The sequence below is a fragment of the Rattus norvegicus genome, chromosome X (assembly GCF_021556685.1).
Source record: "Rattus norvegicus strain SHRSP/BbbUtx chromosome X, alternate assembly SHRSP_T2T, whole genome shotgun sequence".
Lineage (NCBI taxonomy): Eukaryota > Metazoa > Chordata > Mammalia > Rodentia > Muridae > Rattus > Rattus norvegicus.
The window spans coordinates 40,255,906-40,282,220 of record NC_141554.1 but is presented as its reverse complement, the minus strand read 5'-3'; the positions used below and the strand labels follow the sequence as shown (position 1 = coordinate 40,282,220).

The 26,315-nt window shown below is 42.7% G+C and overlaps 1 protein-coding gene and 1 long non-coding RNA gene across 4 annotated transcripts in view; one reads left to right on the top strand and one right to left on the bottom strand.

The window, feature by feature from the left end:
* Positions 1 to 26,315, bottom strand: part of Nhs (NHS actin remodeling regulator) — a 339,688-nt gene that overhangs the window by 65,944 nt on the left and 247,429 nt on the right. Inside the window, exon 1 of one of the 3 annotated variants that reach the window (XM_087600178.1) lies at positions 20,172 to 20,835. The exons of the other annotated variants lie outside the window; for them this stretch is intronic. Coding sequence (XP_087456304.1) covers positions 20,172 to 20,397 — 226 coding nt within the window. The 5' untranslated portion in view covers positions 20,398 to 20,835. Of the gene's footprint in view, positions 1 to 20,171; positions 20,836 to 26,315 lie in introns of those variants that run through there. 3 annotated transcript variants of the gene reach the window in all.
* On the top strand, positions 20,198 to 26,041 carry LOC147998202 (uncharacterized). Its single transcript, XR_015646971.1, has 2 exons — positions 20,198 to 20,384; positions 20,557 to 26,041. It is a non-coding gene; the product is annotated as an uncharacterized LOC147998202 (long non-coding RNA).

The following is a 26,315-nucleotide window of genomic DNA, read 5'->3' as shown; positions in this document are numbered from 1 at the left end:
GACCCACCTTAGCACTCCAAAGGTATTGCCTTTTGAGGTATTTCCAATTCTAGGCTTCTTTAGTAGATCAGAATTGGAAAACACACATTTTCAGAAGGCGAAAGTAAGTCAAATTTAAACTGCCATTTCCAATTGAAATGTAAGACTACAGCTTTTAATTTAACTTCCTTGTTTTTTCTAATTGATCTTTTTATCTTAGGCTGAAAAATCTAGATTCCTAATGACAATGCCATAATTACTTATTTCAAAAGCTGCAAAATGACTGCAGTAAGAGAACTGAATTTGGTTTTAGATTTCTTCCTCCACTACTTTTGTCTTTGGGGTATTACAGAGTAAAATTCTCTATTTGAAAGTCACAGGAAATGGCTGAAGGTGCTTAGTACAATAGCACTAAGGTTTTCTGTATTTCTTTGGGTCATAAATGGGGAAAATTCTGAGAGATTCACAGCTACCCATTCAGGTGTATCTGGTTCATAAATAACTAAAATTACATTGAAAGTTCCTGCATTTTTAATTCACGAAAAACCTACCAGCCTTTCCCCTTCATACTCATCTCCTCTACATGCTGGCAATTTAGGAAGCCGAGAGCTCCTGTGCGTCCTTTCTCATCTCCTGTGAACTCTCAATACTGGCCCTCAAAGGAGCTGGGCAGGCTTTGTTGAGAAACAGTACAGAGAAACCTCTGTGGTGGTGAGGAGAGCTTTTGATCTCCAGAAATTTGAAAACTCAAGCCTGGAGGTCTTGGCATTTATCCCAGAGATCAAACACATATGTTGGCACCTGTAGGGAAAGGGGAAATGAACCAGGCCTTTTTGAATCCAGAGCTTCTAATGAAAACTCCACAAACTATTGCAGAACCTACCAAAAGCCACAGGCCCATCAGAAGCTACAAGGAGCCTCCATGGGCATTGCATGACCATGGACTCAGGAGTGGATCACACACAGGGATCAGACAGCTTCACCCATTTGCAACTGTGCGTGAGTCAAAATAGTAAGAGTCTGGTTTGAATGATGTGAAATTGCCCCTTCTGTAGGTCAAAAGAGAGCGATATTGGCAAATTCGTGTTTCAATTTTATTGCTCTTGAGTAAGCAAATGAAGACTCCAAACTTCAGCAGTCTTTCAAAATAAATAAATGATACCCTCTATTTCCTTCACAAGTTTAAGATATTTCTATTATGTTTCTTTTACTGGGTCATTTGCTATGGAGATGGGTCAAGATGAAGGGAGGAGAGAAATAAATTATAGTAGAAATCTGACTCAAGTATCTACCATACCCAGATCCAGGAAAGAAAACACTTTACCCATTATAACATACAAAGAACTACAGAAGTGCTTTAAGAAGAGAAGGATGGACACCAGCAGTGCTCTCAAGGAGTGCATAGCCTGGTAGTCAGATTAGGCAAATTAGATGATTATCCAAGGTAGGATCAAGTGTTCACATTGAAGACACACTGAGTTCCATACTGGCTCAAGATAAATGCTTTTTGATTCCAGGAGTACAGGGATGAAGTGTCATTGTGGCTTGGGGAGAGGATGGTAGATAGACAGGATTAGCAGAGTGGAGAACAAATGCAGGGAGATATCAGAATATGCTAAGGCATTAGGTTGAGCTACATGAAATTTCTATTTTCAGGTAAAAAGAAATATTTGAGTGGACAATTTCTTGACCCAAATTAATATAAAATGTAAGGAGAATCTGTTGGTAAGAGTCCCAGGGGCATTCCACTGTGGATAGGCCAGCAGTCGTATGAAACACAGAGGGCATGATTACAATTCTGCTTAGGAGAGAGAGAATACCACTTGGTAAATACATGAATAAACCCCACATTGAGTTAGGCTCTCAGTATCGGCCATCCTTCTACCACAGACTTTTATACACAATAAGCAAATTCAGTAACGCAACAGGAAAGAAACAAAACAAACAAAACCCCCAAACATTTTAACATACCAATAATGAACTCACTAAAAAAGAAATCAAGAAATATTCCCACTCACAATAGTTTCAAAATAGTAAATAAAACACCTGAAAATAACCCTACCCAATTAGATAAAACATCTCTACAGTGGAAGCTGTAAAACACCAAAGAAAGAAACTGAAGACATCAGAAGATAAAAAGATTTCCTATTTTCATGAGCCACAAAATTAATATTGTTAAACTAGCAATAGTACAAAAAATAATTGGCAGATCGAACAGTCTCCATCCAAACGACATCTTGCATAGAACTAGAAGGAATCTTAAAATCCCCATGAAAGCAAGGAAGATCCCAAATAACCAGAACCTGAGCAAAAGGAACAATGCTAGGTGGATAGAAATACTTGATTTCTAGCTCCACTCCAGTGTTAGAGTAACAAAACAGTAGCATGTTCATACTAAACCAGGAACGTGCACCAGTAGAATAGAATACAGGGCTGAGACAAAAACCTGTATCTCTCACCCTGTACCAAATCAACATAAAATGTGCAAAAGGCATTAATGTAAAAAATGTAAGCCTGGAAATTACCACGGGAGGATATTTTCAGCATATAGATATAAGCAATGATTTTCTGAACAAAATTCTAGTAAGTTGAGAAGTAATAGCATGAACTGACAAATGTAGCTGAGTTGATAGAGTGCTGTCCTTTATAGGACATCGCCTTTTCAGATCATAACAACATCAAGTTAACAATCTTCTACACAATGAAGGAAAACAAACAGTAAGGTTTAGTAGGGTTAGCCTCCAGAATAAAAAAAAAAAGCATTGCTTTCCTTTCATCTGACAGGAGATGGATACAAAGAGTATATGGAGAACTCAAAAAATTGGAAAACAAAGGAACAAGTAACTCAGTCAATAAATGGGCAAATGAACTGAACAGATATTTCTCAGGGAAAGATGTACTGATAGTCAATAAGTACACGAAAAAAAGTATCCAAGCCATTAACCATCAGGGAAATGCAAATCAAAACTAAATTGAGATTCCATCCCACCCTGGTCTAAATAGCTGTTATGAGTAAAATAACTGACAATAAGTGTTGATGAGGATGTAAAGAGAAAAGCATCCTTTATACTGGCAGAAGCAGATTAGCCAGCCATTCTGGGAGTCCATAGATTATCAACTTGGGTTCTGCCTTCCTGCTGCTATTCTGCTAAGTACGGACTTTTGCTTTCCAAACTCTACCTCTATATTGTCTCGAGGAGTCTGCTGGCAGAGTAACTCTGTTATAACATATATTTGTTCAAGTCAGCCCCTTACACTACAAATGAAAGCTGACCTAGTCAGTCAAATACTGAACTCATTTTATCTTATGGGCCAATGCATAGGCCCTGGAATCCCTGAAGAGGACCTACATGGGAACATGGGAGTGTATATGGTCTATGTTGAACTGCTTACCCAGAATTCCCAGAGCAAAATGCCCAAACCACATCCACTTGTGTTGGTTCAATACTTTCTAGCTCTGGATACCAACTTTCTCTGCAGAGCTTCTCTGACTCAGAGATATCAAAGCCAGGCCAATGTGGGAAAATACTGGAATTGTTAAAGGAATGGATTACAATTAGACCCGAAGAGGAAGAGATTACTTTTTTGATTATTTGGTTTTGGAGCCTCTGGCCCATGTAGCATTAGGAATAAAGGTTAGAAATAAAGGCAATGTGGCTCGACAAGCAAAAATGCTTGCCACCAAGATAGATGACCTGAGTTCAGTCCTCAGGACCCAAATGGAGGAAGAACCTATAGTCAGAAGTTTCCCTCTGACTTACACATGTATGTAGTGGAATGTTCACACACATGGTAAATAAATAAATAGATAAACAAACAAGATATATACAGACGACAACCTGCAAACCAAATCAAAGGAGTCAGTAATATCAACCCAGAGCTCAGTTTTAAGGTCATACAATGGTCCAAGACACCTGTAGGATCATTTTACTTGTTCTAACAACAGATCAACCTAAGCAAAAAGCATTTGTGATAGAATTTCCAGTGTTATTTTTGCCTTGTAAAAGCAGCTATATAATGTAGTAAACCCAGTTAAGAAATGAGAATCATTATTTCAACATTCATACAAACTGTACACCGTCTCTCTATCTGGCTGTTTCGTACTGTTACCAGTGGATTGTATTTAAGACGACAATTTAATCTTGTGTAGGCATGAGACAGACTGTTGGGGAGACTTCCCCTGCTAGTTTTTCAGGGAATTAAGTATCAGCACAAGGATGTTTACCTGAAGAGAAGGGGATTGGCAAGAAGGCATCTGGGACCTAATATAACTTGGAAATTTCATTTATTTAAGAATGCATTTTAATGAATATCCTAGTAAGAGCACCAATGGAAGGGGAAGTCCTGGGTCCTGCTAAGACTGAACCCCCAGTGAACTAGTCTATGGGGGGAGGGCGGCAATGGTGGGAGGGTTGGGAGGGGAACACCCATAAGGAAGGGGAGGGGGGAGGGGGATGTTTGCCCGGAAACCGGGAAAGGGAATAACACTCGAAATGTATATAAGAAATACTCAAGTTAATAAAAAAAAAAAATAAATAAAAAAAAAAAAAAAAAAAAAGAATGCATTTTGATATATTTCTGGATTTTTAAGCTTTCTTTTCAAGACTGTTAAGCCAGTAGATTTGGTGAGTAGAACATCTACTTTCCTTTTGTTCATTCTGAGAAAGGTCTGTTCTTTACAGAACAAAAGTCACCTGCAACAAGTGGCACACAGAAGTGTCCAGGTTCCCAATCCCTCACTATTGTGTCATCTTACCATAGTTTCCTCTTAAGTCTTGACACACAGTGGCTACAGGCTGAAGCCCATCTATCAATGCCAGTGTCCTTTGTGGTGAGATTTTCTGAAAACCCACAAACCAGTGGTTCTCAACTTTCTGAATGCTGGGACCCTTTCATATAGTTCGTCATGTTGTGGAGAGCCCCAAACCGTAAAATTATTTCTGTTGTACTTCATAACTTCAGTTTTGCTACTGTTAGTAATACTCTTGTAAACAGCTGATATACAGGATATCTGATATGCGACCCCGTGGGGGTGGTGAACCACGGGTTGAGAACCAGCTGCAGCCAATAGTAGGAACCACTGAGGTGGTCTAAGGAAGCTGCCTGTTTAGGGACTTCCTGAACTTCAGAACTTCCTTCCTTTTGGGTAAATTCAAACCAGTGGCCTAGAGCACACACCTCAAGGCCTGAATCAACAGAGCCGTAATGATTTACAAGTAAAGCTCTGGGTCAGATCTATTTAGTTGCTCAAGCCCCAAAAGCTCATTTCAAAAAAAAAAAAAACATTTCAGTGGCATATTCAGTTCTTAGAGTCTGCGAGGCCTTCCCTTGGCTTCTTGCTTCCTTCTTTTTCCCCTTCCTTTCCCTGTCCTTTGCACATTTCTTGCCTTCCAGTCGTTGGCTTTGCTATCACATTTCCCAATCTGTGAAGACACTCCTGCTGTGTTGTTGCTGCGTCCATTTGGTAGATGGAGCAAAAGTAATAGCTATTATGTTCACAGCAAAAAACAAAATCCCTGAGTCCCCAGAAAAATTAGACCAAGAAATGGCAGTGACCTGTATTCTCTTTATCTACTCACGTTCAAGCAGCAGCCATGCCCTCTCTTTGTGCCACACTTATCTTTGTCCCTGCAACTTATTTATGTCCTGTTCTCCTACAGCTACACATGCTTAGGCTAGCAGTGATGGCAACACACCCCCATCTTTCTCTGCATATTCACTTGTATATGCAGTCCTTCCTAAACAGTCACCACCCTGTCCGAGGCACTGAAGGCTACATGAGGCTCTCTCTCCCTGGAGCTTTGTGTATAGCACAAGAGACAGATGGTGACAAACATACAGATGTTGTATAAAGTGTTAGAAGTTCTGTGAGGGAGTGGAGAGTGGGACGAGAGGAGCAAGGGTGACAGGGCTGCTATTTTGGAGAGGGCAGCAGAGCATACGCTCAGCATCTTGCTGACACCCCCTCCGCATTGACTTCACTGCTCCAAAGCCTTCTGCAACTCTGTGAAATGTTCTACCTGAAAGTGATTTTATCGCTGCTCTGGCAATGGAAGGATGCTTGGCCTATAAGCAGGGTAAACTAGATATTGCCCCTGCAGATATCTCTTCCAGCAGATAGCAATGTCCTCAGAAATTATGACTAACTCTGAAGCACATGCTACACTGTCCCCTAAGATCTTTGGTAGGCCTGAACACCAGTTGCCCATGTGGTGACTGCTGGATAGCATGCCTCCCTATCAGATCCCTTTTCCCTCTGCCTCACTTCGCCTGTCTCTTACTTTGCTCTCCTGGGTTTACCACTCAAATTTTGAGGAATTGTCTTGAAGGGCTACTTCTGAAGAACTCAATTGAGGTAGGTGTACAATAAGGTGACACTTGAGCAGGTGTCTGACCTAGAGAAGGGCTGAGCTGGGGGAGAATTAGATGTAAGAGAACTCTAATCTAAGAGATCTGACAGGCCATAGCCTCTAAGTAGGATCACGCTTTGAAGAGCAGCAAAACTATACTTCAAGAATATGGTTTGGAGAGGCATTAGAAAAAGAGTTCTCCTCTCACTTCACAGTGCTAAATCTCTCCCTTTATTTTTCTTCTCACTACTCCCTCTAGCCCGTTCAATTCTCATTTCCCGCTTGGCAAATTTTCTGAAAATTTGGTCACTTTATTTCTATTCTTGATTTCAGTCTAACTGTACCTTTAGGATGTGGGAGCTTTTGGTTTGTTTATTTGGAGGAGGGGTTGGCAAATATCCTAAGTTCCCCATGCTAGCCTTGAACTTGTGTTATGGTCTGGGATGACACAGGCCTCTCCAACCTCCTGCTCTACTCTCACGAGTGCTGAGATTACAGGTGTGTGTGACCACACCTGTCTTTAACTGAAATCCCAAACCTAATCGCTGACTGATGCTACGGAGCTAGAAGACTAGACTAGCCAAGTCCTTGTTGGGGGAGACAGCCTCCAAGAGAAAAAATAGGCTTTCTCTATTGTCTCCCTAAACTTAAAAACAACGAGAGGTACCATTTTGTCCAGTTCCATGGTCATCACCACTAACACCTCTGAGAACTCACTGTGTTTCCAGCTTCATCCCACAAGCTTGGCCTTCATTATCTCTACTCCTTACCCTGCTCTAAACTCCCGAGTGTACCTATAGGCTGGCTTCTGTGCTTGCTTTGACACCCTGGGATATACATGAGATACCCAGCAGCATTTTCTGAGGCCAGTGAGCTCTCACTGTGCAGTTGTGGGCCCTGCAGAGGCAGCCACTTTGATCCGGAACAAGAGACTCCAGATCATAGAGACTGTGGAGCTATCTTTCAGCAGCTGGCAGGAGCTTAGTGCAGCTGCCTCCCAGAGCAGGGCTGCTTTACTGACTCCTGGGAGGTTCATCATCAAAACTCCCTGCCCTGACCCACATTGTGCCTCTCTTCATTTGTGCTTCTGGCTGGAGCTAGCAGGGAACTGCTGGCAGAGTCTATTAGTGCTCTGTTCTGCTCTCAGTTTCTTCTGGAGAAGATGGCTTCTAAGAGTTCATTAGCAAGAAGTGAGCCTCAGAGGAATACATAGCAAGGTCTGAAAGGCAGGCCAAAGAGGTCAAGTGGCAAAGAGACCAGTAGCAGGGGTAGGGGTGAACAAAGTCATCTGTGACACCTCTAAGGTCTTCAAGGCTTACGTTTCTCCCAGACTGAGCAGTAACAGTTTGGGGGTGGGTGCTCCCTTTACTCCTCTCTAGCTGTTCTTAGTTCTTACTAGATGCCTGTAGGTTGATGGCTTTGTGGCCTCAGCTGGATTCAGCACTGTGTGTTAGATGATGCCTTTAAACAGCAGAGATGTACACCGCTTCTGGGCTTCACCATTCAAAACCTCCCAGGAGCCTTGGCGCTCTCTTTTCCAGTATGCTTAGAGGCTGAGGATTTCAGGCTTATACCATGGAAGAAATAGAATTGTTGTCTTAAAACGTTCTTATTTGTATATATGTTACCTACTCTAGTGTTGCCTAGTTTAATCCATACCTTTTTTTTTCATTCTGACTGCTCATCGTTCATTCATGTATTTGTTTAATCAAATTTTCAGCTGCCTTTCATTCATGCACTATTAACTGTCTAGCACATGCTTAGCACTGAACTTCAGTATGAATAAATTTTGGGATCTTCCCCTGGAAAAACTTGAAATCTAGGTCAGTCAATGGATATAAAACAGAGACGATAATAACCATGCGTCGGAAGTACATACTAGGTACATAAGGCCATGTTGTCTACAGAGAAATAAATGTTCAGAGGCCTTGAAGCCTCTGAATAGAATAGAAAAGTTGAAGTTCCATTCTGTTTTAGTGCCAATCTTTCTCAGACTTCTTTCAGGCAGTGTTTACCTTCACCACTGCTGGAAAAAAATAGTTTTAATTTACTCTTTCCTTTCAATCAGTCCATCACTCTAAATCATTTCCATCACAACCAGTTGGGCAGAAGAAACCACTTGCAAGCCTTTTCTTAATTTATTCTTTCCCCCAGGACTCCCTTCCTTATTTATCAAGTCTCCTCTCAGCACTGCTCCACTTCAGGTCATACCTTTGGTCTGTGTATACACTGATCTATAGCACTAATGCATTCAATAACTTTTATGAGAATCCTGTCAGAACTTAGCAAGGACACGGGAGAAATAGAAAATATAAATAGTCCTATATTTTATAAAGAGATCGGATTATTGATCAAAAGTCTTTCTGTAAAGAAAATTCTAAGTCCAGATGGCAGGACACAAGAAACAGCATCCAAATATTTAAGGAGTCAATGATATCAACTCATGGTAATTCTTTTAGTGACTAGAAGAGGAATAAATGCTTCCCAACAAAAATAGAAAACAACCTCTATAACTTTAATATCAAATCCTGCTGAAGGTCATCTCTGAAATTACTGCAGTTAATATATTATACTTGATGGTAAAGCACTGAGTGCTTTTTTCTAAGCTGGAGAAGAATTGAAAATATCTACTCTCAGCAGTATAAAAAACATGAAGCAAAAATAGAAAAGACATTATTATTCAGACACTGTAAGAAAAATACCTACAAAATCTACAGAGCAGTGCTACCTACAATTAAAAGGTGAATTCAGAAATGTATCACCTTGTATGAGACACGAGATCAATAATATGAGAATTAAATAGCTAGGCGTAGTGATGATGCACACCTATAATCTTAGCACTTGAAAGTAAAGGCAGGGAAATCCCTGTGAATTCAAGGCCAGTATGCTCTAGATGTGGTCCACCCCCAGAAAGAGAGAGAGAGAGAGAGAGAGAGAGAGAGAGAGAGAGAGAGAGAGAGAGAGAGAGAGAGAATGAATAAAAATTAGAGAACGACATGAAGGAGAATATAATTTATAGTGGCAGAATAATCAAATGTATAGAGATAAATCTTCCAAAATGGGTATAAGTTTTCTAAACTAAAAACTACCATCATTGATAAGATAAATTAGAGAACTCTATAATAAAGGACATACCCTTTTCGGGTATTGAAAAGATAAAGGATAACACTGTTATAGATATTCATGTATCCAAAATTCAATGGATTTAAGTGACCCAGAACATTGCCAGTCAAAAAATCCATCATGGCTTTTTTAAGATATATTTTTTAAATTAATTCTTTGAGAATTTCATACTCACCATCCCCCAACTGCTCTCAGATGCCCCAATCTACCTATTCACCCCACTCTTTAAAAAATTCAAGTGTATGACTAAAGATGTTGAACATTTCTTTAGGTGTTTCTCAGCCATTCGGCATTCCTCAGCTGTGAATTCTTTGTTTAGCTCTGAACCCCATTTTTTAATAGGGTTATTTGTTTCCCTGCGGTCTAACTTCTTGAGTTCTTTGTATATTTTGGAAATAAGGCCTCTATCTGTTGTAGGATTGGTAAAGATCTTTTCCCAATCTGTTGGTTGCCGTTTTGTCCTAACCACAGTGTCCTTTGCCTTACAGAAGCTTTGCAGTTTTATGAGATCCCATTTGTCGATTCTTGATCTTAGAGCATAAGCCATTGGTGTTTTGTTCAGGAAATTTTTTCCAGTGCCCATGTGTTCCAGATGCTTCCCTAGTTTTTCTTCTATTAGTTTGAGTGTGTCTGGTTTGATGTGGAGGTCCTTGATCCACTTGGACTTAAGCTTTGTACAGGGTGATAAGGATGGATCGATCTGCATTCTTCTACATGTTGCCCTCCAGTTGAACCAGCACCATTTGCTGAAAATGCTATCTTTTTTCCATTGGATGGTTTTGGCTCCTTTGTCAAAAATCAAGTGACCATAGGTGTGTGGGTTCATTTCTGGGTCTTCAATTCTATTCCATTGGTCTATCTGTCTGTCTCTGTACCAATACCATGCAGTTTTTATCACTATTGCTCTGTAATACTGCTTGAGTTCAGGGATAGTGATTCCCCCTGAAGTCCTTTTATTGTTGAGGATTGCTTTAGCTATCCTGGGTTTTTTGTTATTCCAGATGAATTTGCAAATTGTTCTGTCTAACTCTTTGAAGAATTGGATTGGTATTTTGATGGGGATTGCATTGAATCTGTAGGGAAATGCAAATCAAAACAACCCTGAGATTTCACCTCACACCAGTGCGATTGGCTAAGATCAAAAACTCAGGTGACAGCAGATGCTGGCGAGGATGTGGAGAAAGAGGAACACTCCTCCATTGTTGGTGGGATTGCAGACTGGTAAAACCATTCTGGAAATCAGTCTGGAGGTTCCTCAGAAAATTGGACATTGAACTGCCTGAGGATGCAGCTATACCTCTCTTGGGCATATACCCAAAAGATGCCTCAACATATAAAAGAGACACGTGCTCCACTATGTTCATTGCAGCCTTATTTATAATAGCCAGAAGCTGGAAAGAACCCAGATGCCCTTCAACAGAGGAATGGATACAGAAAATGTGGTACATCTACACAATGGAATATTACTCAGCTATCAAAAACAACGAGTTTATGAAATTCGTAGGCAAATGGTTGGAACTGGAAAATATCATCCTGAGTGAGCTAACCCAATCACAGAAAGACATACATGGTATGCACTCATTGATAAGTGGCTATTAGCCCAAATGCTTGAATTACCCTAGATCCCTAGAACAAATGAAACTCAAGACGGATGATCAAAATGTGAATGCTTCACTCCTTCTTTAAATGAGGAAAAAGAATACCCTTGGCAGGGAAGGGAGAGGCAAAGATTAAAACAGAGACTGAAGGAACACCCATTCAGAGCCTGCCCCACATGTGGCCCATACATATACAGCCACCCAATTAGACAAGATGGATGAAGCAAAGAAGTGCAGACCGACAGGAGCCGGATGTAGATCGCTCCTGAGAGACACAGCCAGAATACAGCAAATATAGAGGCGAATGCCAGCAGCAAACCACTGAACTGAGAATAGGTCCCCTATTGAAGGAATCAGAGAAAGAACTGGAAGAGCTTGAAGGGGCTCGAGACCCCAAAAGTACAACAATGCCAAGCAACCAGAGCTTCCAGGGACTAAGCCACTACCTAAAGACTATACATGGACTGACCCTGGACTCTGACCCCATAGGTAGCAATGAATATCCTAGTAAGAGCACCAGTGGAAGGGGAAGCCCTGGGTCCTGCTAAGACTGAACCCACAGTGAACTAGTCTATGGGGGGAGGGCGGCAATGGGGGGAGGGTTGGGAGGGGAACACCCATAAGGAAGGGGAGGGGGGAGGGGGATGTTTGCCCGGAAACTGGGAAAGGGAATAACACTCGAAATGTATATAAGAAATACTCAAGTTAATAAAAAAAAAATAAAAATAAAAAAAAAATTCAAGTGTAATTTGTACTACGCAAATATTTTTGGGTGTAAAGTCTACCCTGAAGCATAGTTGACCTACCAGGGGCTATACCCTTAAATAAATTCAGTGTCCCTCTCCAAACAGCTATTAATTGCAAGTAGCTCCTCAGCTGGCAGTGGAACTTTGTTGTCTGCCTCTCCTCCTCCTCGACCGAATTTTGTCTAGCTTGAGCTTGTGCATCTTGTGCCAGCATGTTTTTATGTATTTTTTTTTAAAGAAGTGGACAAGGTGACTCTAAAAGGTTTATGGAAAATCATAGGTTATAGAATAACTAAAATAATTTTGCAAGAAAATGAAATGGATGCATCTATACCATTTGTTTTCGAGACTTATTATAAATCTTCACAAGTTGAGGCAATTTGGTTCTGGTGAAGAGTAGACATAGAGCTCAACTGAGAGTCCAGATGTAGAGTCATGTGTAGTTAGGCGAACTGTGGGAAAAGGCAGTAAGTTGACTTAACGGAGGAAAGAATTTGTCTAAGCAAGTGGTTTTAGAACAAATGAACAGAGCTATAAGGGAAAAATAAATTTTAACATCCACCACCACTCACTTCATATACAAGAATTAGAGGACAATAGATCAAAGCATAAAAGCTGGAACCATAAAATCTCTAGGAAAAAAAATGCCTAAGAAAGCTTGTGTAAACTTAAAGAAGCAGATTTTTCTGACAGGGGTTAATAGGATCTAGCCATAAAATAAAATACTTGTGAATTGGACTTGGTCAGATGACAGTTTTCTGCTCATCAAGAGATTATTAGGGTTCAGGATGTAGCAAAGCAGTAAAAAATTTGTCAATCGTGCCTCTTATTTTTAACCTTACAGGTACGAAGTGATTTCACTCGTAGGTACTGACGCAAGAAAAATTAGAAATCAATAAAATAGACTCATGCAAGAATATTCTTATGAATTTTATAGATAGCCTAAAACTTGAAACACCACAATTGAAAGAAAAAACAAACTGAGATGTTCATATATTTGGCAGGGGTCAATGGATGAGGAAGACATTGAGACAAGGTTTTACCTGTTGCCTAAGATGGCCTGGTACTTTCTACATAGTCAAGACTGACCACAAACTCTTTGCCATTTTGCTTTAGCTTCTCTAGTGCTGGGACTATAAGACTGGCCACTAGACCTGGCACAAGTGTGTTATCATCTTACATCTTACATCTTGCTTCGTAACCAAAAACCAAATTACTGCTCTATACTGCAATGTGGGTTAATTTCAAAAATACTATCATGAATCAAAGATGCCAGATCTTTTCTTAAAATTATTCTAGTGATTCAACTTAGGAAACTTTGAAGAGGAAAATCTAATCTATGTGACAAAAGTCTCAATAATGGGTTGGCAAAGGCAGTGAGAGACTGGCTAAAATGGAGTACTAAGACTTTGGAGTGATCCAAATGCATCATGCTTTCTGATGTGTATAGCAAATTTCATGCAGTATATAAAACTTGTATATGACTCAAACCACATTATCATCTTCTCCTTTAATAATGTTATGCTGAGAAATACAATACTGCATTATCATCTATTATTTTCATACACTGTCATCCATTTTAAACTCAGGTCCCTCAAGTGCAACTTGAGGACCCTAATATTTGTTGGTTGATTATCAGACAGATTACTTGTTCAGTAATAATCAGATAATACAATGAAAAAGAAAGTTATCATGTAACATCAGAAAATGTCCACTGTCTCTAGTTTTCTGGGAGTCAATCCCAATACAAACATGGGTCCCTATTCCCAATGAAAATCAAAGCCATCTATCTTTTATTTACAATACAGGGAGAGGCAAGAAAATAAGAGTAACCTTTTGCCTCCTAGATTTTGAAGTAATGTCATTTAATTATTTCTGTATTTTTTAACATCAGTGAGGCAGACCAAGAGACATCTGATGAATCATCTTTTCATTCATAAAACCCTGCTCATATCTTTTCATCACTTTTACCCTCCTAGAGTAATAGCAGAGAAATAGTACTTGATGGGCCTGCATTATCAGATGCTATTGGAAAGGTCTAGATAAGAGTGCCAAACCACCGATTAGTATTCTGCGTGCAAACCCTTCTCTATAACCCAGAGTCATCTGTATCCTGGCAACCCTCAAAATTTCATTCTCATTGAATTGATAGATCTTTATCAAAATATAATTATAGCCTTAATTTGAAAGATAAATTTTGATTGCCAGTGCCATGCCCAAAGGAAGAAATAATCAGGTGGGAAAGTGCTTAGGCACAATTGTTAATCATACAATCAATGTCATGAATCATCCATTCCTTAAGTGCATGTGCATGCATGCACGCACAGATGCATGTGCATGTGTGCACATACACACACACACACACCCCACTACCACCACCACCACCACCAACACCACCACCACCAACACCACCACCAACACCAACACCACCAACAACACAACTTTGGGGGAAGTTGTAAGGCACAGAGTAATTAGGAAGAAAATCCTTGAGGCACCAAACTTAACCTTTGCTCATCTTCTCATGTTGTCACCCAAGTGTCAGTCATCCATCCCTACATGGAGGCATTTGGTGAAGTGTCAAGCCACATGCTTTGCTTCTATACATGCCCACAGTGGCCCAACCTTGGTCAGGCAATAGTTTAGCTAACAGACTATCGTAAGTTCCCTGATTTGACAATAGTATGAGGGAAATTTGCTAGGAAATGCTGTCTGGGTCAATACCTGTAAAGAAACTAAATTGAACAGGACTGAACACAAAAAGAAATTGAGCTGTGATACAGTCATAACAAAATCTTGAACCAGTGTTCCAGGAAGCAAGAAAGTATTTGGAAGTGGGATGGTTCTGAGAGTTGTCCCAAACAGAGGCAAAGTGACCAGGCCTCTATAGATTTGTACTGAGCAGTCATCATCTGGAAAAGGGCATGGGCTTGACTGAGGTGACTTTCTTCAGCACAGGCAAATTCTTAGAAAAGGACTCAGCTGTGACCCATCAGCTACCTGTATCCAAACCTGGTGAATGAGTGACTGGGGTATGAGTCTTGACAAAGAGAGGGAACTTGGATGGTAGGCTTTGCACCTCCACTTTACTGTAGTGATACTAGAATCTGGGGGAAATAATTTGAATTGGACCACATGAGTTAAACTATGAAAGCAGCTCTACTATCCCCTGAGGTATCAAGGACTTCCAACGTGCATGCTAAATTCCCCCACAATTCATGGTTTGCTCTGAAAGACCAGAAATAGTCCTACCTTTTCATTCAACTGGTACATTCCCAGCTTTCTAAAACTTTAATTTGCTGGAAAGTTGGCACTGTTCTCTTTCACAGCGAAAGTGGTCAATAACTTGGGACAAGATAGGCGATGGGACTAGGAGAACACCTACAACTACTACTGTGCTAAAGGAACATAGCAATAAAATGACTCCTAATGAGATATTGCTATACCTACAGTTTAGAGCATCACTCAGCCTTCATCAAAGAAGCTTCTTCTTGCTGTATATGGAAATTAACACAGAAGAGGGCATTGGGTCCTCTGGAGCTGGAGTTACAGTTGGTTATGAGTCTTTCTATATATGAGTTCTGGGAACTGAACTTAAGTCCTCTACATGAGCAGCCAGTGTTCTGGACCTCCAAGCCACCTCTCTAGGCTCCTGCTGTGTCTTTTAAGATGGATACCTTTGAGACACTGCAAGAGAGGAGGCAAGAGAGCAGAAGTCACACACTTCACTTCCTGACTTCAGGCTGCTGTGCTTCTTTAGGGTATAAATGGTTCATTAGTTTGGGAATGGAGAAAGAACCAAGCATGTATAATAGTCTTGCTTCGTGGAGTAGAACGATTGGATTTTATTTTACATATTTTGCAGTATACAGTAAACTCTTCCTGAGACCTTTGGGAAGCCTTGAGTTTCTAAATCCAGAGGTTTCTCCCCTGTGGCAAACTGTTTCCATGTCCCTGGTATTTATGATCTCAATTAATTCCTTCTCCTGGACCTGGGGCTTGCTTCTTTCTGATATCAAAACTAGCCTTGTGCTTAATCAGATGGCTGGACAGCTTCTGCTACTACGTTTTCAGGGACCCTGAGCTGTCAGGAAAGTCACCCAGCTACCCTGCAGGAGAATCAAGTAGAGAGGGAGAATCCCTAAAAATGCATAGTAAAAGGGACAGAAGCACAGTCACCTGGGCAAATCTCATGTGAATCTGGTCCTCAGGCGACCTGGCATCTGGTCTACCATAGGAAAGCCTAGCCAGGAAAGCTAGCTAGGTTCATCCCGGACTACAGAATTCAACAACAGAAGAACAACTATTGTGTAAACCAGTAAGGCTTGGGGTGCTTTCTCACGCAACAATAGAAAACAGAATTCCAAATAGTAGGAATCTCATGGTCAAGTACTCACCCCGCCATGGCCACTCATTACCTTCCAACACCACAACAGTCTTTTCTCATTCAATGGTACTTCTCACAAATAAACACACTTTGAGTTCTTTCACAAGTTACTACCTACACAATGATGATGAGAACTGGGGAAAGCAAAGAAGGGAGAGAGGGGGGAGGAAGGAGAGAGGGAGGGGAGGAGGGAGGGAGAGAGAGAAGGAGGGAGATAGGAGACAGGCTTCATGAGGCTACTAGAGCTGGAGGTTTGGGGTTGGGCTTCTTCAATAACTGAGTAGCTCAATACTTAGTATTAATTTCATAGGTTTGGAGCCCAAAGCCCCAGTTCAGCAAGTTTACAAACGACTCCCTGCCATCCACATTCAAGGTCACTCACTAAAAGATGAGACAAGGAATGTTAAATCTTGAGTGTCATGGTCTATGCCAATTATATAACCCCAGAAAGGAGTGGACAAGAAATCCAAGAGATCAGAGAAGACACAAAGTAAAATAAGCCAGAGCTGTCCTGCTCAGAATCAAGCTTCCAGTCTGTCACTTATTAACCACGAAACCTCTGGCAAGTCACTCAATTTTTTATGCCTCCATTTCCTCACCTGTAAATGGAAGTAATAACATTTCCTGATTCTAAGATTATTGTGAGGATTGACTGAACTAACATATGTGTAGAGCATTTATTAATGCCTGGTTATTCTTTGCCTGACTGTAAATGATTATACTGTAGGAACTGGAAAGAATTGTACATGGATTTTAAATCATATAAATAGCTCTTTTAGTGACTACACACTAGGAAAGGATGCCAGCCTTCAGAGACTATATCCTATATAATTGCTCTCTTAAGAGGGCAGGGTCAGTATGGCATGGTGAAAGGAGTGTGAGCCAAGAAATGTGGATCTAGATTCTTACTCCAGCCTTGTTTTAAAGCAGCTGCATGATGCAGGAAAAGTTATCTAGAAGATGGGACTAATAATGAGGACTTTGCCTAAAGAAGCTAAACCAGATGGTCCCTCAGAAAGCCTTATGTTTCTACACCTTTCCAAATCTCTTTGAGGTGGGAAGGGGAGAAGGGAATTGCCATCGATTTTAAGATGGGGATCTGCATTGAATTTAGTCAAACTCAACACTCTAAAGAAGAGGTAGAGGGGTGAGGAGATCCCTTAATGCAAGAGAATGTATTAGTCATATACAGAGGGCACATGGCACTAGGCCCTTGGCACTTAGATGAGGGCATGTGATTGAGTTCTAGCCATGGACTTGGATGAGGAGTACTCCTTCAGGGCAATATTCCACAATCTCAATTTCTTCTGTTGCCCACTTGGGCAGAGGACCCAGTAGGGAATCCAAGTCTCCAAAGAATGGGAAAACCACAAGAATGGATGAGATTAGGCTGCCTATCACAGCAAACCCAACAGCGGATTAGACTTTATCTATACAAGAATGCAGGGTTATCTGTCTGAGACTTAGGGATCATATGTTGCCTTCCTTGAATGATATGCTCTTTATAGGTCCCTAGTTCATTGCTAATTCGGGTTTTGATTTCAAGAGGAAACTGACCTTCAACCTAAGACCAAGAGATCATTGACGTCTTATTTGTTGCAGGTTGAGCTAAACCAATGGGATAAACTTGAGAAATCTGAATTCTAACTCTTGGTCTTCTGAGTTTCTACATCTAAGCCTCTACCCTTCTAAGCTAGCCAGAGAAGGTTGCCCACACTCTGGGCCACTGGGCAGCATTTAATCATCATTCATCCTGTGTGTTGCTTCAGGGACTTAAAACATGAGAGCAGTGTTTAAGAAGTACCAGTTGTTATTTGCAAGACTCTACTAGGAGACAAGAAGGAGGCACTTCTCAGGTGTTCTGTTGTCTGGTCTCATCCTCTAGATCAAGATTGATATCTTAATATTTCCCAAGGATTACAGGTATGACCTACAGAAAATAAAGGCAAAGTTTCAAAATCAACATTCACTTTAAAAGAAAAGAGAGAAATCACCCAGAGAGGTTCAGCCTCCAACCCAGAAACAGTGCTGCGCATTCACACCTTTGCTCTTTCATTTATTTCTTTTGCTGTACATAAACAGACATTTAAAATTTTTCAGCAATCACCAGCGAATTCTTACAAAAGAATTCCCATTCTTCAACTAAATTGGGAATACAGAGTCCATTTTATTTAAAGCAAGAATCTGTCATCCTTGCACCAAAGAAAACTGAACATGGGAGAAATGGAGCCTTTTGAAAATAAATAATCGGAGAGGTCCAACGGGGTCACAAGATCTAGGAATCTTAGAAGAGGAGCTGGACTTCCTATTATCTGCTGCCATTACTGAAAATTCTTCAGCCCTTTCCTGAATCCATTTCATGTGGCCCCTACCCCATTAGCTAAAGGCAGCCACCCTCAGAAAGGCCAACTACCTCTGGAAAAGAAAGGAGTGGTACCCTGGCTACACTAAGAAGCTGGCGTGATTTAAGTGTTGCCTGGACCCGTTGGTCCCCCTGCATTCAAAGCCCAACTCCTTTAAGGTGGGGGGAGTGGCCTGCTGGCTCCTGAAACACAGAGTAGGAAGCCCCACGTATAGTGCTGGGTGTTACTCGGAGGGAATGTAAAGCCCAAATGTCCATGATGGGGGCAGGGAAGGGATCCCTTTCCAGGTTCCCATCCTCCAATCCTGCAGCCAAGTTGCTCTGGGTCTCCCACGGGAACAGATGAGGCTCTCGGCAGATATCCTGCCTTTTTACACAGACCAGCACTCCAGTCACCCAGCCTTGACCTCAGCCTGGAGCCTATGTGGCTCCACTCTCAGGTTATCTGGCAGTTCAAGTTTGGCTCCCACCAGGCAACTGGGAAGGGAGACCCCAGCCCTGGAATGGTGGGGTCAAAGCAAGCTGCATCTCCAGCCGCAGGGCTATTTTTAGATGCTGTTATCTTTGCCTTGCTCACATGCAGCTGTGAAAAACAAACTGGTGACCGAGGGGCACACAACTGCAAAATAGAAAACCCATAAAACAAGAGCTTCCAAACTCAAGAGCATACCACACTATGACAGAACACTCTTTCACGATCGCCAGGTCTGCCCAGCCTTCCCCTGAGGGAGGCCAGTAGGGCTTTGCTCTTTTACTGCAAGCACATTCCGGTCTTGGTCCAGCTTTGGCTCGCCAGCCAGCAAAGCTAATCAGCCAGGCAGCCATACATATGGCCATGGATGGTGACCTCCTGGGACAGGTATGTATGCCAAGGGAACAGAATCGATGGGGTTAACACTGACACAAACTGAAAGGCCTCAGCTCCCTCAGTTCTGGTCTCCAGCCCATCCTAACAGTTCCTCTGCCTCCCAGCCTCACAGCTCCATGACAGTGAAACCCCTGCACAGGCAAAATGTCACCCAATATTAAGTAGCAAGGCAGGAAAACAGGAGTGAACCCCAAGCGGGATCCCCGACTTCTCACAGTGGTTAGAGCACCCTCACCCAAGGCCAAACCTCAGGGCACTCTTCCACTCACAGTGCCCTCAAGTCCCCATGTCCCTTTCAGGCAGCCCAACACCAGACACTGCAGCCTTTGCAGACCCCTCCACCCAGCTGCTTAAAGGTCTGGACAGCGGCTTGGAAAAGTGGCGCCCCGCCCCAAAACCCGAGATGGGGGTAGGGGGGTGGGGAGGAGGCGGCAAACTTCAAAGCTGCAGCTGCAATATGCTTTTTAAAAAATAATAATAAATGTCCCTGAACACCAACACTGTTCCATTTGTCCCTCCAAGCTATGTGAAGTCCACCTTGACCGCCTGCTCACCCTCACTCGGCTCTGCCAAGGGGATCGGGCTCTCTCAGACCTTAGCCACGGGGATTTCCTCTCCGCTAGCTAGCGCGCGGCTGGGCTGCGGTCCATGCTTCCTCCACCCCCAAGTTCACCCACAACCCAGAGGTGGGAAAAATTAGTTTAAAATTATGTCAATTGCCCATACCCCTTCCCCCCAAGCTGGTCCCCTCTCACACACACCCGTGTGGCCTGGGCTGCGAGTCGTGGAGCATCCCGTGGGGTTGCGGTGGGGTGCAGCGCCGAGGCTAGCCTCCCCGGGTGTCCGTTCGGGTTCAGGCTCAGCCCTGGGCAAGCCGCCCGTGCTTCTTTCGCCAGGTGCAGAAATCCTACCGCCCGTGCGCCCTGGGCGCGCCGCCGGGCCCCGTGCCGGCTCCCCGGGAATGCGGCCGTCAGGTGAGGTAGGCATGCGTGCCCGCTCCGCAGCAGCTGGCTGGGGCGCTGGGCTGGGGATCTCTGCCTCTTCTCCTCTCCCCGCAAAGGAGAGGCCTCTCGGGGAGGGAGGGGGCTTTCCAGCGCCTTGGTGCGTTATGACCGCATTCCCCCTTCCTTTTTTCTTTTATCTTAGTTTCTCCTTCAGATGCAAGAAGGGAGATCACAGGAATCCATGCCCAGCTCCAGTCTAACTCGGTCCACAGGCAGAGAGAGAATTATGAATGGATGCTGCCTTCTGATGAGGAAGTCGACTGGGGAGGTCTCTGCGCACGGCGCGCTCCATCAAAGCAGGGGCATTGGCCCCTCCACTGCTTCAGTGCTGCAGGCTGAGCCACCTAATTGACCACTGGGAAATCAGGTGCCGGGAGACCTGGGCGGGACGTAGCCCCGGGGCCACGCTGGGATCGAGTGCCTGGCCCGCCGTAGACAGCTTCGATTTACAGCCCAGTGAATGGGACGGACTGCGGCAGCCAAACCTCCCGGGCAGCAGGCAAGGCTGCACCAATGCTTCGCAGACAGCCGCCTGGCTCCGCTAACATCTCCAGTTTCCACTGGGGTAGAGAGAACCAGGATAGAAAGAATCTGTCCCCTGCTGCCAGCCGCAGTGATCTGCAGGTCTAGCCCCCAGCCCGAAACTCGGCGGCGCGCGGGAGCCGGCCTGTGCGCTTCCACGAGCTGAGGGCTGCGGAGGATCCCGGATCCGGATTTCTTGTACCTGTGCGATAGCGCGACCGCTGGGTCTGCGCGATACCCATACCCAGAGTGGTGGCAGACTGCACATCACCAACAGGCTGGACCCATCGCGGCTGCTCAGCACCGCACCCCCGTGGCTCCCCTCTTACATCCCAGTCCCCAGCCTCTGGACATAGCATTTGAATTGGAGAAGCCAACCATGCCAAGCCTTCCTTCTGGGGCAAAAGGACTGAGATAAGCTATTGGCACGTGCTGGCATGTAATGGGGTAGAGGGGCAGAAAAAAATGTGACATTTCATCCCCTCCCCCCTTAATCTCTGGACTCTGAAGCCTCACATTTAGACACAACTCACTCTTCTCTGGCTTAAACACACTGCAAGGACAATGCTTTTGTAGTCGTGTATTAATCTCCAGGGAAGGATGATTTACTAGACCAGCTCCGAGGTTGAATCAGGATTAAAAACCACGACACTGAGTGCCTATGCCTTAGGCAGGCAGGTTCTATATATAACAAGCCAGTGCAGAAGGCAGAGTCATTTAGGGCCACTTAAAACAACGCTTATGAGATACAATCTAATATATAGCAAGGAGAAAACCAGTGAATGAAATTATCCAAAGATGCCTTGTGGAATGCCCGGTTTTGCTCATTTGTCTTGAGGCTTTTGAAACTCATTTAGGCAAAACTTGACTATTTTCTGACTGGGCTATCTATCTGTAAATGGGGAGGTTGATGCCCTGGGCAGATTTGCATATATGAGCAAGCTTCTGTCCATGAGGCCTTTAACTCCTGCATAATTCACAGTTGTGGTGAGGCAAGGTCACAAGAAATCACAAGGTATGCAGGAGCACTGAGTAAAAAATATTTCCTAATTGGCATTACTATGAATTAATGATTGTGGTCACATGAAGAATCATATTGAACCCAAGTTAGTCTGCGTTGGCAGCATTCCTCCTGCTCATGCCAACCGACTTGGAGGGACTCCAGCAGCCAGCAAGGACAGGGGATCTGGCTGGAGTTCCTATGGAAGACAGTGTCCAGGCCAAGAAGGATGGGGGAAGAGAATGGGTAGTGTTTTCACAGTGAGCCAGGAACCCCAAAGTTTAAAGGGTGAGTAGGCAAAGGGAGAGGTGGCCAGGGAGGAAGAGATAGATGAGTCAGAGAAGCAGGTTAGGATGGGGACAGGTCCCACATCAGAAACTAGGGAATGACAGAATTGCAGGATCACAGTGTGGTCAGGAATGCTAATGGCATTCGCCACAGATATATTAATGGTTTTCTGGGCAGACCTGAATCTGAGAAGCTTTGGGAGAGTCTGGGGGAGTAGCCACTCATGGGAGGGTTGGGATGGGTAGAAGAAAGGCAAGGATGATTATTTTGGTTGGTTGGTTAGCCCTTCTACTTGAAGAAGCTTCAAAAGCAGTAGACTCAATGAGGAGGGCATCATAAATAATCTCCACAAGCCCCCACCCAAACCTGCTGCGTCATACTAAAAGGTGAGGTTCAGTGGCCATCGGTCTTAACCGTAGCAAGCTCTCAGACCAACTTCAATGGGAGGGAGGCTCTATCATGTGTGAGCTCCAACTTCCTGGGTGTTGAGAAGAGAATTTATGTAAGGTTGAACAAAATGGCTGCCCTCCACAGCAAATGCAGGTAGCTGATAGCCAAGTCACTAATCATACAGTTCAAGCAGATGAACTGATTGCTTTAGGGTTTCAGGGCTGCTCCATCAAGGGAGAAACTTAACAATAAAGAGACCAGAAGTGCAAATGGTGAGGAAAATAGCCAATCTGTTCTTCCTTCATTTTGAAATGTCCGATACTGAGGTGGTTCTTCATAGTGGTGATGGAATCAATATGACTAGATTATTTACATTTGAACAGGGTTTTTAGCAAGTCCTACCATGTAATGAAATCAAATATGAGCTTAGAACTCAGAAAGACCTGTGCCTGAATCCTAGTTTCTATATCCATTAGCATTCGTGGTTTTGGGAACATTCTTTAACTTCTTCAATACTTGGTTTCTTCTCTTATAAGTGAGTGTAAGAAAATTTAAGAGATGCCAAGAGAGTAAATAATGCAACAATTATGAAACATGATGTTGGTGCCTGACATGACAAAACTCGGTGAAGATGGGTCCTTCCAACCTCTGTTTGAGATCTTCACACTAGGCTACCTGAAGTTTCCTATGGCACAACGGTTCAACTAGAAGCACTTCCTGTCAAGTATTGCTTGTAGATACAGAACAGAGACTGATCCCCTTTGAAACTAGCATTCTAAGAACGTAGTTTATACACAAGTCCATGTGGGTGTCACACTTATTTTTATTGGAAGCCAAGGACACAAGGTCTCAAAAGAAAGAACTGTAAATGTTTCTTCCCTTAGGCTGATGAAGATCTACAGCAAGGACCAACATGTTTTTCTAAACAGGGCCATCCAGAAAGTATTTTGGGCATTGTGAGTCATGTGGTTCATGCTAAAACCACTCTTGTCTGCCATGGTAGCTCAAAGGCAGCCATAAAAATGCATATGTTCCAATAAATGTTTGTGGGATTTAGCATGGGCCCTAGTGTGTAAATCTCTGACTGACACTGTCGCTCAAACATAATTCTTCCATTTCACTAGTCTGATATTGCTAATCCCAGGTGAGGTTATAGTCCTTTCTCTGGCATGAGGTTTGGAACAGAAAAGGAACCGGCCAATGGAACCCTGGTAAAAATGGTATGTGTCTCCAGGCATGGCCCATAAACGTCCTGCAATTCCCAACTATATTCTTCTCTGCTGGCTGAACAGAGGCTGCAGGGAGGGGGAGTGATGGAGCCCCAAGAAGGATACACAAATGGCTATACAATGACCTGCATTAGACTTAGCTAAGTGAGAAATAAGCCACTGAAATGTTAGAGATTTCATTCCAGAATTTGCCTACCTTGAGTAATTCATTTTCCTATCTCTTTAATCAGACGATAGAAAACACAATTTAATGCTTTGCTGATTACTTAGGGTCTTTATTAAGAAGGCTTATTATTGGTCTCTATGGTAACACAGTTCTAAGACACTTTTTGGATTTCCCAGCTCATTCTTTGATATTTAGTTCTCGCTGTCATTCCTCTCAGCCTCCTTCTAGCTCCTTCCCTAGAGTTGGAATCCACAGTTGGGCCCAGTTCATGTCTCTTCCGTCATCCATACTCTCTCCTTATATTTACCTGGAGCTACTTTCTGGCTTCAGTCTCTTTGGCTCCAAAACATACCCATAGCTGGGTGACATCTGTCCAGTAAAAACCTAATCGTCTGAGCAAGAGCCTTCAGGATGAAATGCCTGGGCTCCCTGACAACTATTTACAGCCTTGAAAAACATCCTTGCAAGTAAGCTTTCACGTATTTCCAGGCTTAGGGCTGTGTTCCAGAAAGCTAGAGTCATTGGAAGCTCAGCAGCTCGGAGGAGAACAGGCAATTTCTGTATTGTCTAGCCTATGCATTTTCAAAGCTTAATTTCTTCTACCAGCCATGCTGGGGATTGCATAGTGTAGGTTCTACTTTTATTCCTTGACATTCATGGACTCTTTGATTTCTAAAATACTGCCTCTCCCTACATGCTGAAATATCAATCTTTAAAACTCTACCTTGTCTGTTTAATTGAATATTTCATTGCTGCCAACAGACCTTATTTGCCACCTATTTTGTAGGAGCTGGGAAAATGGATTGTAAAATGCTACATAATTTCATCTACTTTCAGAGGTGGTATTTTATCCTTGTATTTACAGAGAATTTACCAAGAAAACTCAGCCATGTGTTAGACCTGGAGTCTGAATTATACTGAATGTCAAGAATATGGTTTTCTCCCTGCATGAAATGGATATCTAAAGAGAAACTGGTGAGGCCAGACCAAAGAGAGGGAGAATAGAGGGAGTCTGAAAGGAAGCCTAAGTACCTGTGGAGTCTAATTTGCAGGGTAAGGTTGTTGTTAAAAGAAAAAGTGGGATTCAACTTAACAATCCTATGCCTTTTCCCCTAAAGAGAGGATGGGGTAGCAATCATCTACAAGATTTTTTCTAGGCAGGTCTTTCATTTTGTCTATTATTCTATGAAACCTGGAACCCAAAATACCTTTCAAAGGAATTTCCAATTGCCGATACTTACTTCTCCCCATTTCTGGTGTGTGTTCATCCATAGCTGACAACTATATAGCCATAAAGATCAATATCTCCTAGGGCAGAAACATGTTCAGATCTGTGTAAACTTTTTATCCCAAACTGACCTTGTTGGCGACCATGGGGATCTCATTTCCAGCTCCACTCCTTTCCCACCATATCCACCTACTCTTTGTGTTTGCCTGGAGCTATTTCTCAGTCTTATTCTCGTTTCCTAAATACTAAGACCCAATGACGCAGTTTTGCCTCTGAGGCTTACTTCTCTGGAGCTATTTGGATATCTCCACCATAGATATAAATGTGGCTAAACTTTACTTCTCATCTATTCTAGTAGCAGCCATTAGAACTACTGCTACCCTACCTCGGCATATGAGAGATCACCAAAATATAAAAATGGACCACTCATTCATAAAGAATTGTTGTTTATTCATACATGTTTTATACAACAACAAATGCTTCATTTTGTTTTGCAGAACTGGGAATTGAACCCCAGGCTTCACACATGCTAGTCAAGTGCTCTACCACTGATCTTTATCCTCAGCCCTTATCACAACAAATGCAAACTAATTTCAAAGCACAAATACCTACGTTAGTATCTATATGGCTGCCTGAATAAATTTTCTCTCTCCAAATTCTCCAAACCATCTGGCATAAACTACTGTATTGTGACCTGTTAAAATAAGTAACAGCTGTGATAATCCCTTTGGATTTATAGCAAGCTATAAAACTTTGCATATACTGGCAATGCATATAAAATAATAAATAAAACCATTATCATTCTGTGCTGTTTTGGTGGGAATTATGATGATTTAGCCAAAATGGAGCCCTATGGACTGCATTAGAACAGAAGTATAAAGCAGGGGTTTTGTCCAACCTGGCTTCCTCTAGCCCCAAAAGACTTAAGCTTGCTACTTGGAACTCCTGGTTATTTTCAAAAACCTTCTCCAGCACAAATGCAATGCACCCTTTCTGAAAGAACCTGGTTTCCAGAGGCTTTCCCCAAATGCTATTATTTCAAAGGGTTTTTTTAATGACAGGAGGTTCCCCAAATATT